Here is a 13025-nt window from a genome sequence, read left to right as displayed (position 1 = left end):
ATTGTATTATATATGGTGTCCCATAACTCTCTGGACAAAGTTATACCACGTTATTGATCAGGTCAAGACAAACATTTTTAACCACATAAACATGGGTCTCTGATCTAAGTGTCCCATCTGTTTGTCTGTATGTGTTTTTTAGAAAAAATAATAAGTTTAACTATACAAAACTTGGTTCAAATGTTTATGATAACCAGGCAAATTACAGAAAAAATTATCATGAATTATCTTCAAGTATTTTCAAAATAGCAGCCATTAAAACTTTTAAACTTTGAATATCTTAAAAACCAGCAGTTTTTCTAATTAATTACATGAATAACAGTTTTTAGAGGATACTACCACAAATCTAATAACACAAAAATTATTTAAATCGAATTATAAATAACTTACTTAAAGCAAATTTACTGTGAAAAGACATGAGACAATAAAAGGCAGCTCTCAATGTTGGCCATGTCTTATCATATTAAATCTGCTCTAAATCAATTATTTATCACGCTATTTAGATAATTTTGGAAATCATTAGATTTGTAATAATATCCTCTAAAAACTATTACTGTATTCTTGTGATTCTTGAGAAAAAACTCTTGGTTTTTAAGATATTCAAAGTTTACAAGTTCTTATGGCTGCCATTTTGAAAATACTAAAGATAATTTAATGATATTTTTTCAGTAACTGGTCTTGCCATCGTAAACTTTTGAGTTAAATTTGATATAATTTAATTTATTGGTATTTGAGATATTAAATTTTTAATAAAAAATCCATACAGGAAGACAGATGGGAAACTAAGCATCGGAGACCGATATTCATAGGGTGAAATATGTTTGTCTTGACCTGAGCAATAACGTTGTATACCTTTGTCCAGAGAGTTACAGGATACTCTGTATATTATATGTATAATATGATATAATGAGTTACTCTATGTCATTTGTGTTACGAAGTTGTAGGCCTAGGTAGCTTGAAGGAATTGCACTACTAATAGCACATCTTTCACTCACACAGGGAGTTTTCATTGGTATGTACAGCTGTTGTTGAAAGTTACATCCATCTAATGTCCCTTGACACAGTTGACAATCATCTCACTTTTTTTCCTCTTGCTATTAAAGTGGTGGCCTTAATTGGTATAGTAGTGGCAGGGAAGTCATGTAGTAGCAAAAGAATGGCTTTTTTGTCAGATTGAACGATTCATTTACTTTATTATCAATGTCAGTAACTATTATGTCTAGGTCAGGGTGTAATACTTCAGAGATAAAGATACTAAAATTACATTGCTATGACTAGTATAGTAGGTATAACCCAGCACTTTTGATAAATTTACCAATAGTTGTTAATATCAAACTATCAGTTTCCCACTGATTCATCAAGTCAGTAGTCAATACCAAATTTAAAAAAAATGGTCTATCTATACTCATTAGAGGAGTTTTATTCTTAGATTTTAATTGTTAGGTGTTGTATTGTTTTAAATTTTAATTTTTTAAGTAGAGTGTTTTTGATGTAACATCTTTAAGCTGTTGTTGAGTTATAACATTGAATTTAATTTGTTGTTGAAAACTGGGACTGGAAGAATTTAATTTCTGTCTGTCTATCTGTGTGCCCACAAGATATCTCGAAAACAAAATTATCTATAAGCGTAATTCTTTGCATAAAGCTTCATTTCTACATAGGCAACACTGTGCATTCAGTTCACCACAGTTCTGTATGGAAGAAATTGGCTGTATACACTTAAGAAATAATAATGAAGGCTGTGTTATGTAATACATTTAGATATACAGCATGGTGTACACACATGAAAAATAATAATGGGTGACTGGCAAATAATTTACAAAACATTACAACACTATTATATTATACAAAACTTTAAGGATATGACAGTTATTTAATAGTTATGTAATAACTAAGTACATATAACAAATCTAAAAACACACGTTTTGTAGCTCACAATTTTGTTTTATACAACATTGATACATTTTAATAATGCACATTCCCTCAAACCAAAATCAAATTAAAATAAATTTTACAGTAAAGTAAATTATTGGAAGGTACAAATAAATCCTTAGTATCCTCTGGAAGGAGTTTTGAATCCATAATCGTTTTGTATAAGGATATTTTTTATTTATTCTGATATAAAAAAAACATTAAATTCAGTCATTGTGCACACAGGAAGTTATTAGTGATAGCATATAGCTTTCATTCATGATGTGTAGTCTTCGTTCAAATTATTAAAATTTTATCATGACTATTATTGATTTATTATCATGATTGTGGCCATACAGGCCTATCACGGCTTTAAAGCAAGTTAGTAAATCTTCTTAATCACGGAAACGGAAACTAACATAGACAACGCCTGAAACCTAGCGGACAACCTTGAAACTTTCTCGACGCCATCTTGATCAGCGAGAGGCAGCAGAATCAAATTCTCGCACAACAGTACGTTGGTAATTCCGCTGCAGTGTACAGCTGTTTGTCGGTAGGCCCCTGGTTTGTTGGCGTTCTTCGTGGAATGTTATAATCCTGTTATAACAGCCATCGATTGAAATTTTACTCAAAGTGTGTGTTTACGTATAATGCGAAGATGGATTTCAAAAACGTAGTATACAACGCTGCTAGAGATGGGAAGCTGCGCCGTTTAAAGGTAGATTTTATAATTAATTTATGAACATTTTGTTCTTTGTTTGTTGAATAGTTTTTGCCCTACTTTGCTGATCTTTGTTTTTCAGCCAAATTCAGCATCACTGATCCTGTCGGTTTTTAAATAATTTTATACCCAATAAATGTTTTAGGTTTAAGATAAGCATAAAATCCTGAACTATTAATATCGTAACTCTAGGGTGCCACAGTTATAGGTTATGACATTTCAGGTTTTTAGGTTAGCTAGGTGACATTTTGTAGCAAAATGAGCACACTAATAAAACAAAAAAGGGAATCTGAATTAAGATTTACAGCTGTCATCTTGCCATATCGCAATTTACATTATCTTTAAATTTAGTCAGTGGACCACTATGTTTTCTAAACTAGGTACTCAGAAAATTATTTTAGCTTTTATACTTGTACAGTTCTTTGCCATAGATTTCTAAATAAAAGTATAATCAATGCTAGCTTTTTATAATAAACCTACAGTTTTTTTTTTTACTACTACTAATATACACTTTGACTCTATAAAATCATACAACAGTCACCCCAAATGTTTCATGTTTATTAAATGATAAAAAGTTATTTGCGCTGTAGTATTTTTCATTAAGATCTAAAACTCAAACTTTAAGGTGACCATCATTTGCCTCAAACTAAGTAATTTACTGTGCGACATTCACTCTTTAACTATATGTAAAAAGTGTTTATTACTTCTAAAACTTACAAATTTAGATTGCCCATCACCTACCAACGAAACACCACAAAAGAATTATTTTATTCCCCTTTCAACCAATTATATTCAGACAGTTACAGATACTTAGAGTATGAAAAGCGGCGGACTCGTTTTTTTTTATATTAACAGACATTTTTATTTAAAATTACGCTTATCAATATATAATCAACTGATACTGACTAATAAATTGAAACAATGAACTTACATCATCTTTACCAACCATAAAAATGTTTTCAAATTGTTATCATAATTCAATTCTTAATTTAATTTGAATACACTACTACAATATCTATTACTTTTATTAATCTAAATAAAATTAATAGCTAAGTATACAAAATAGCATTGAAAGATAATTAACTGTGTTGTGATGATTTCAAGATTTTTGCTTTTTTAGTTTCCCAATTATTAAAATTACATTTTTCTTATTGCCTGTCCTAATTCTTTATTTGATGGTTATGGTTCCTTTAATATTTATGAGATTACATCATCTTATTATTGTAATTAGTTATTTTGATTTCAAATATGTATCTTTTTATTTAGTATTTTAGATATAATATATGTTGATAGGTTTTGGTTATTCGATTTTTAAAGTATCAATGATTTTACTAAGCAATATAAAAACCGAGTCCGCTTATTGCACTCTGCACTAGAGTTTTAATATATTTCCTTACCTTCCACACTAGGGGATATTTCAGTTAGGATAAACTGCTAAGTTTGCATGGAAAAAAGTTTAGCCTCTTGCATAAAATACTCAGAGATATTGAATTTTTTTTTTATTATTCATTTATAAGTACTTAACACACATTTTCAATGTATTGGCATGTATGTGCAAACAGTTATGACCTGAAGCTACCCCTAACATTGTTGACTATCATAGACGCACCAACGTCCTATACTTCATACTAGTCAAGGCCACTTATTATAATTATATATATATATACACACACACACCAGCAATACATATATGATGTTAATTACAAGCAATAAAAGTGTTAATTACAAGTATTGGTGCTAGACAGTTATTGTACAGTTGTTAATGAAGAGTGAGTGCTTGTATTATAGAAGCAGTACTTAACATTTTTAGGCAAAGAGTTAAAATGACATAAACTGTTAAATGGTTTAGACTAAAATTGTAAAAAAATAGTTTTTGTTACATGCAAAATAACAGTGAGATAACCCTCTTCTTGGTAATTGACAACTATATCTGCCATGTGAAATTGAGCTCTCTCAATTGTATTTGTTATAGTACGAAAAATAAGCTTATCTTGACTTGATCGAACTACAATTTTTGAAACATTAGAATACAAGTTTAGGTATTTTTAGCTAAAGGAGTTTCCTTTTTCAAGGTTTGCGCCTTGATGTCATTGGTTGTATTTCAATTTTGGCTCTGTCATTTTGGTTGCCAGGTGGTCTATGCTTATTGTAGCAATTGTTGTTTTATTCCTTATTATAAAATAAGGTTGTCATTTAGCCCAATTTAATTTTTTGATAGCGCTATAAAAGTATGTATTTGTGAATATATTTTTTTATAGCAAACTTTACTAAACATGATTTTTTTCAGTTTCACGCACCTTATTCCATTTTTGTAAGCTAAGTATTTTACTTTATAATACAGCAAAAAATTATTTTTTTATTCGTAAACTTTAATATCTAATGGTACACTGACACAGATCTCAGTTAATTTTTTTCTGAAAATTAATAGAGTTAAACATAATCTCCTATTATAATTTTTTATTTCTTTTTTGTTTGTTTCTTAATAATCAATCATATTTGCAACTCTTGAAAATGATCTGCCTATTGGAAGTGAAATGACTGCTAGAAGGAAGGTTAAACTAATGTACCGTAAACTAATTTTTATGTTTTAAAGTAAATACTAAAGTAGAAAATGCATGTAGGCTATTAAAATATTGTATTAGAATTAATAAAGATGATTGGATTACTGGAGCACCTTTAAAAGCTCTTATCATTGTCCTATCAATCAATGTTTGCAAAAAATCCAAGATATGACTGAGTGGTGAGTGCAGACATAATTATAGCAAAATATGGCTATGAATATGTTTATCTTTGCTTAAAATGGAACAGTACTTAAATTCTGTTAAAAGCAAACTTAATTACTTAGTTTTAAAGAATTTGAATTCCTTTGAAGAGTTTTTCTTAATATACAAATAAAGTTAATAGTAAAAAAACTAATTTCAATTAAGTTCATGCAAAGGACTTAAGTTTCATGAATATTAATAGCAGTAGTTGCCTCCTATTGCTGTTGTATAAAGTTGCATATAACTGCTAATACGCTTATTGTGTTGAGAATAGCCTACATATTTAAAAGATACACTGGTAACAATGTTTACAAATTGTTAAAGGTTGTTATAAAGTCTTCTAAGAGTTCAGTTGAATGTAATGTTCAGAAAAAAATGGTAAGCTGCGTTTGAGACAGTTTAGGGTTGATATAAACAGTTAATGCCTTCATATAATAACACTAAGTTGAAGTTTTAAAGAAGATAAATTGAATTTGTTGCAGTATTACTTAATGCAACGGAGAGTTGCATATAACATATGATAATTATATAATAAAATTGAAAATGCCTTGTAATTTGTAATGGTTAATATCTGAGTTTAAAAGTTAGAACATTTTTATCGCAATTGGTGTATTCATATAAATTCATATTGTAGTAACACCTACTCTTATCTGGACCACAGACATAGCACATTTTTGTTTTACTATGACCTTGGACACCCCCTGCAACCTATTGTGTGTTGGAAATGGGATTCAGTGACACCGTAATTAGTGAGTAATGCTTGACAAAACTCACATGTGTCTCAATGTACTGTAAACAAAGAACAGTTACATATAAGATTGGCTAACAAGATAACAATCATTAGTTCAGTCTCAGTTAGTCTCTTGTCTACAAAAGAAGCGTAAGCAGTAGTTAAAATGACTTTCCATTAGAATCTATCTTGTCCTGTGTACCTACTGTAAGTATGAAAAATGTTTGAAATAGTCTATAGATCGTATTTACCTATGAATGTGTCTCATAATAATGTAGTATTATATGTGTAATCTTAGAAAATTGAAATAAGTTTTGTATAATTCACTGACTACTCTAGATATTAAAAGATTATTACAAACATTCTTTTGAATATTGTGAAACTCAAACGATTTTCATCTCTTAGAAGGTTTAAACCACTAAATTAAATTTTAAATACTATTTGAACCAATCCCCTCCGTAAACTAGCTTCACTTTCTTAGCCACTTCATAGATAGTCCTGAGGTCGAAAGCTAAGCTGTTGATACTGTTGTGCTCTTAATACCAACACGTAGCCAATTCTTAAGTAATTGTGATAAATAGTTCTTATTTATAATAAAATCGCTCAAAATATCAGGGGCAGTAATTTTTTACCAAGGGGGGAGGAGATTGTGAAGCCCATAGAATTTCTTCAGAAATTTATCGTCACCAAATGATATTAAAACATAGTGTTACTAAGTTTCGAGAGATCCAATCTGATCACTTCCATAAAGTGAACAAATCGTATCGGTGTGTTGTGACATGCAGAATACAGAAATCACAAAAAAAACATGTAATACACCCACTCCATCCACAATTTATCTGCATGTTGAATACATGTTTTAGAGATAGGTGTTTATGACACTATGATTGAGGTGTTTTTGAATGATATTAACTCTCGGGATGGATGAAACATTACGGTTGAAGATATGTTGCTGAGAGTGAGGTGTAGGTCAGTACGCTAGCTCAAGGAGTGGTTGGTAGAACTGATGGAGATAACAATGTGAGGAACCTGGCCCAAGTTGCGGTGCCTGTGCCAAGATAGTTATGCAACTCGGTAAACAGCAATAAATAGAGTCTCCCTTGATCTCTGTGTATATGGCTCTCACTTGATGAAACATTTGGTAAGGTCGAAGCTGTACCAGTGCTGTTCAATGTTTTAAAGTACTTTTTGTATTATTGATATCATTTTTGAACGCAGAGTATGACAACACATCATTCCATGATAAATAACACTCACAGACCAAAGGAAATTTAATTTGTTCTTCCATATACATTTTAAAATTCACTCACCCTTTCATGTACTATATATTGTTAGCTATTTATTGTATTCATTGTTGTGCATTTTTTGAAAAATAAATTTTATACAAAGTTTAACAATCTAAACATCAAAATGGCCTTAACAATTGTATAGTCCCATGGGTCAATTCAGGTTGAGATACAAAAAGGGCGGACCCAAGATAACCTAACTGTAGTTCGTTTTAATTTCTGTGTGTTTTTTTTTAAGTTTATGGATTGTGTGTTATATGTAATCAAAAGTGAAATTCTTTCCTAATATAACGTCTAATAATCCATACAGACTCAAGTTGGAGAAAAAATTCAAAATTGTGAGGCACTAACTAAGAGTTTAAAAATAAATTAACACCACTATATTTTTTAGTTTGACTAAGTATAACTGTTAAACAAGTAAATAAACAATGTGACAAGTTTCATATAAACTATATTCCATAAGAACCAAACTGTTATTTTGGATTGTATGAATTCGTATTTTAACAAATTTCTTGCATAACGCAGGCAAATCAAACCAAACCAAATCAGATGTTTTTGCAAAAGTCCAAAGTGTTCAATATCAACAATTAAGATTAATAATTAGGCCTATCACAGATTTTTCAATGTCAGTAATAAAATGTGCTGCATAGTGTTAACAGATTTTAGTACGTAACCAAATTTATCATATTTTTTCTATCAGTGAGAACCATGTTGTAGTTCACACCAATTAATTATATTCCTAGGAAAAATTGATTTAGACTACTAAAAATTTGTAATAAAATTTGTGTTTTATTTGATTAAAAAATCATCTATATTAGATTTTTAAGATTAAAATATTTACTGGTTAACAAAAATATTTTAAAGGAAACTAAGATTTCAGACATTTGCCATCGTTATACGTTACAAAATGTATAACACTACAGGAGGAGGAGTTAAATGTACCCTCTGTCAGGTGTTAAGAAAGTTAATAAATATATATGTACTTAAAACCTAAAACTTGTTGTAATAGACCACAAACCCAAAAAAATAGAGAAGAAAGAAATCGTATCCGAAAACTGCTTGATGTCCAGACAGGAGAAAATATCATATTACATTTTGTAACATATAACGATGGAAAATGGCCGAAATCCTATTATTCGTTCAAATCTTCCATCGTCAATACCAAACTTTAAACAAAGAAGAATAATTTTGGTTGTTTACGTACAAAATGTATTTTTCAGTTTTCTTTATATGTCAGTTACCAACCAATAAATTTAACCCTCTTTTTATTTGGATGATTTTTGTGTCTGAAGTGAAGTGTCCGAACAACCCCAAAAATCCCAAAATAGTACTAAAACCCATATTTCTTTGGCATTCTATGGCTTGTGTCCGATAAAAATTCAGTCAAAGTCCGGCTTTGTTCAATGTGTCTTCATCTGACTAAAATTTATTTCGAATGATGTTCACTCTAAAAAAACAAAAAATTACAAAGAGTTTTTGTAAAATTATGATAGTAATTAAAATCAGGTGTGCAAGGAATTCTTTGGTAGTGTAAGTAGTGCTTGATAAGGAAAGATGTATATTTTAATTGAGTCATATTTGTCAGAAGACACTGTGCTTAAGAAAATGTAATAAGACAATTTCAGTTTTATCTAGTTTACCATTAATTTATGCTTACATAAATTCTGAGTTACTGGATAAACTGAGTCCATTATTCAGTTCTGGTATCTAATTAGTTGTGCAGGGGGACATTCCACTGATGTTACATGTAATTGGCATAACGTCCTGTTAGTTATGAAAAGGCATAGTTATATTATGCAAGCAGTGTATTATATTAAGACGTGTGTTCTGGAATGAGAAATCCTTAGTTTACGAATGTTGTTCATTTATGTGTATTTTGTAGTGCATCCAGAAATATGTCAATAATTTTCATGATCAAAGTTTGTCTGTGTGTAATGTTAACAAAGTCCAATTAATCATTTAAAATATTTTTACAAGTGCTACCAGTTTTCTTGCATGTACAGTAGTAGTTTGTACTTTTTTGCGTTAAAACAAATCTCTACAATTTTTATCTTTCAAGTTATTTTAATCAGGGTGGATTAATATTTGATTTGTATTGTGATCTTGCGTGGCATGAGAAGATCCACAGGACCTTAATATTTGGTATTCTTTCTGTAGTTATTTTTAAACCAGCTGCACTGGCAGCCTTCTCGATTGTAACTATAGAGTTTTTATGGAAGAACAATGTTAAACTTCTAACACTTATACATCCTTATTTTTGTGGTAGAATTATGGGAGAAGTCTTATATTAAATATTGTACTTATACGCATCCAAACTTGTATTACTTTAAATAAATGTATTAATTTGTTATTCAAAAAGTTCTAACTTTACATCTAAGAAATATTAAGAAGCGTTTTGGTGTGTATTAATAAAACAATTTATTTATATCTTTCAAGTGAGCCAACATATTCCATATGTATCCCATAACTATACTATCCAAAATAAAGGCGTAAAGTGTTGAAAGATTAATTAACTGTCTAGAGTAAAAACTAGACGACCTACAATACTTAATTGAAGATGTGTGTGTATTAATAAAACAATTTATTTATATCTTTCAAGTGAGCCAACATATTCCATATGTATCCCATAACTATACTATCCAAAATAAAGGCGTAAAGTGTTGAAAGATTAATTAACTGTCTAGAGTAAAAACTAGACGACCTACAATACTTAATTGAAGATGTGTGTATTAATAAAACAATTTATTTATATCTTTCAAGTGAGCCAACATATTCCATATGTATCCCATAACTATACTATCCAAAATAAAGGCGTAAAGTGTTGAAAGATTAATTAACTGTCTAGACTCTAGAGTAAAAACTAGACGACCTACAATACTTAATTGAAGATGTGTGTATTAATAAAACAATTTATTTATATCTTTCAAGTGAGCCAACATATTCCATATGTATCCCATAACTATACTATCCAAAATAAAGGCGTAAAGTGTTGAAAGATTAATTAACTGTCTAGAGTAAAAACTAGACGACCTACAATACTTAATTGAAGATGTGTGTATTAATAAAACAATTTATTTATATCTTTCAAGTGAGCCAACATATTCCATATGTATCCCATAACTATACTATCCAAAATAAAGGCGTAAAGTGTTGAAAGATTAATTAACTGTCTAGACTCTAGAGTAAAAACTAGACGACCTACAATACTTAATTGAAGATGCAATGAATAACATCAAACATATTTATCTAAATTACATTACATTTACACATAAGTCCAGTATTCATTTACTAAGTTTAACTTTCACAACTTAAATCAAGATAAGAATATTAAACCCCCTAGAACAGGACCTACATTATAAATGTTTCAAAATTTAAACCAGCGTAATTTTGTGAAGTGTGAATCTCTTCAGGTAAGATTTGTGGCATTGTACTCTACTAATTTGGACCTTTTAATTTGATGTTCTACTGGACCTTTGCTCTAATTTTAGATTTCCTTCTGACTCCTTTTGGGCCATCTTCCTGGGATGACCAAAAACTAGTAGTTACTCTAAAAAGTAGATTTATAGGTTCAGTAGAGTAATTTATAATAATTATAATAAAACTCTGGAAAATCCAGTGCTTATGATGGACTCAGTCTTTTTAAGTTTGAACAAGTTATGTTTTGTTTGGCATTCTGGTGTTTGGGAGACCAACTGACATACACTGTGCTCGTTCCAGATCTGTAAATATATCAGCTGGAGATTTTTAGAATCCCAGTCACCTGTGGCCCAAAATAGCAGTGAGAAAGTGCAACTCTGGTTCCTTCTGTTTTTACGTCATGTACTAAAATAATTCTTAGTCTATTTCTGCTAGTCTTTCACTTGATAGCCTTAAGTTTATAATCGTATACATGCTTACACGTTGCCCATAATACTTAAGTCAATCAGTGAAATATATGTATCATTTACGTGTTATGGTCTTGATCACTGACATTGGTGAATGGTACATTGTGGTTTCTCTGAAATCCTTTTGTCCTATGATAGTTTTATAAATGGACCTAAATATTCAAATTACAGTCCTCTGCCACAAAGGCATGGCTAACTAACAGTGGCGCACACTTATGTCTTCTGAAATGGAGGATTTGAGCATTTACATGGTGCTCTTACAGCATTCTATGCTTCACGATATGATTTTTCAGACCGAAATATCTTGATTATTTTCTTACGATAGTCTGTGTGTGTAGGCGTTTTCTTGAAAATCTCTTAAACGGTTTAGTGAGCTGCAATCAGGAATGGATATTCATCTTAAAATTTGAAAAGTAAATTTCCAATTTCAAGAACCCCAGAGGTCTTGAAACAAAATTTTAAACAAATAAAATGGAAAAATACTCTGCAAGCAAGGATGGACTTGAGGTATTAATTGCGCCAGACAGATGTAGACAGGTGGTCTCAGTTGTCGGTTTACAGTCACCTTGGTTCTGGCCGCGGACCACTGTGGTCGGTTAACACAATACAGAAGAAAAACCGGTCCTCGCGTTCATCCTTCGTCCCGCGTTCCTGCCAACAGTCGGACTCAGATCTTCCATTGTCCTTACGTTCGGCACAGGAATGTTGTCACCTCTTCTTTTAGAGACCTTCCACTGTGTAATCGGAAGATTTAGCGACTTACTATCTAGGCAAAATAAACTTTCAGAGTAAACAACGATACCACCAGTATCCGCACGACATTATAATAAATTCTGATCTTCACTTAACTATCGCTGTGGAACGTAGTCTGGCCTATTCCAACTATTATGACACCATGATGGGGTCTTCCTACTAAAAAAAGTGTTTTGTGTCTTGGAAAACGACACACACACACACACACACACATTGCCGACATGTGTGTGTATATATATATATATATATATATATATATATATATATATATATATATATATTGTAGATATACACATTATTGGTATGTAATGTATGAAATATATACTCTATGTCTGAAGTAAAGCAAACAAGTACCTCTGATGTTTTATATAAAATTGTTGGTACTTTCTGATTAAACGGAGGACACCTATTCAAAGCACGCTGCGGCTGATATGGTTAGGCGATTTAGGTTTACTAACTTAATTTAACCTAAACCTAACCTAAGCGAACCTAACCGTTAGTATTTATTGTGTAAATGCCCGCCCAAAGTTGATAAATTCCGTTTATTATCGGTGGCCTCCGTTTAATCAGAAAGAACCATATTGTTTTGATCAAACGTTAGATCTACAAATTGTTTACTCGAATGGTTTGTTTTCACAGCTACTAACAAAGTAACATTTATTTTAATGTGTTCTAGTAGCCCCTGTCTTCACGATATGAAATTCCGTAATTAATTTGGAATAAATTGACAAACCAATACATAAAAATTCGATTTCTACGTGGTGTACGAGATGTATAACTATTTGTAATTAAAACAATTATTTAAAATACAATTTGTGCCTGTTAAATCTACTATATGGTTTCCTACCGTTAAAGCTAGGTGGCATTAAATATATATTTTTTATAATAAATGTACTATATAAGACATGTTGTATGGAATGTGAAAATATATAAATCTAGAGCTAATAGCAGTAATAAACACACTTTAACATAATTTAG

General features: G+C 30.6%; 1 protein-coding gene across 2 annotated transcripts in view; it reads left to right on the top strand.

Annotated features, from left to right (window-relative positions):
* Positions 1-2411: 2411 nt before the first annotated feature.
* The window catches only part of LOC124366007 (protein fem-1 homolog CG6966), a 92967-nt gene continuing 82353 nt past the window's right edge, over positions 2412-13025 (top strand). Inside the window, exon 1 of one of the 2 annotated variants that reach the window (XM_046822199.1) lies at positions 2412-2629. In XM_046822199.1, coding sequence (XP_046678155.1) covers positions 2570-2629 — 60 coding nt within the window. In that variant the 5' untranslated portion in view covers positions 2412-2569. The remainder of the gene's footprint in view (positions 2630-13025) is intronic. The other variant, XM_046822197.1, reaches the window with a different exon arrangement.

The sequence above is a fragment of the Homalodisca vitripennis genome, chromosome 7 (genome assembly GCF_021130785.1).
Source record: "Homalodisca vitripennis isolate AUS2020 chromosome 7, UT_GWSS_2.1, whole genome shotgun sequence".
In the NCBI taxonomy this organism is placed as follows: Eukaryota; Metazoa; Arthropoda; class Insecta; order Hemiptera; family Cicadellidae; genus Homalodisca; species Homalodisca vitripennis.
Note: the sequence above shows the minus strand (reverse complement) of the source record. Positions and strands in the feature narration are given on the sequence as shown.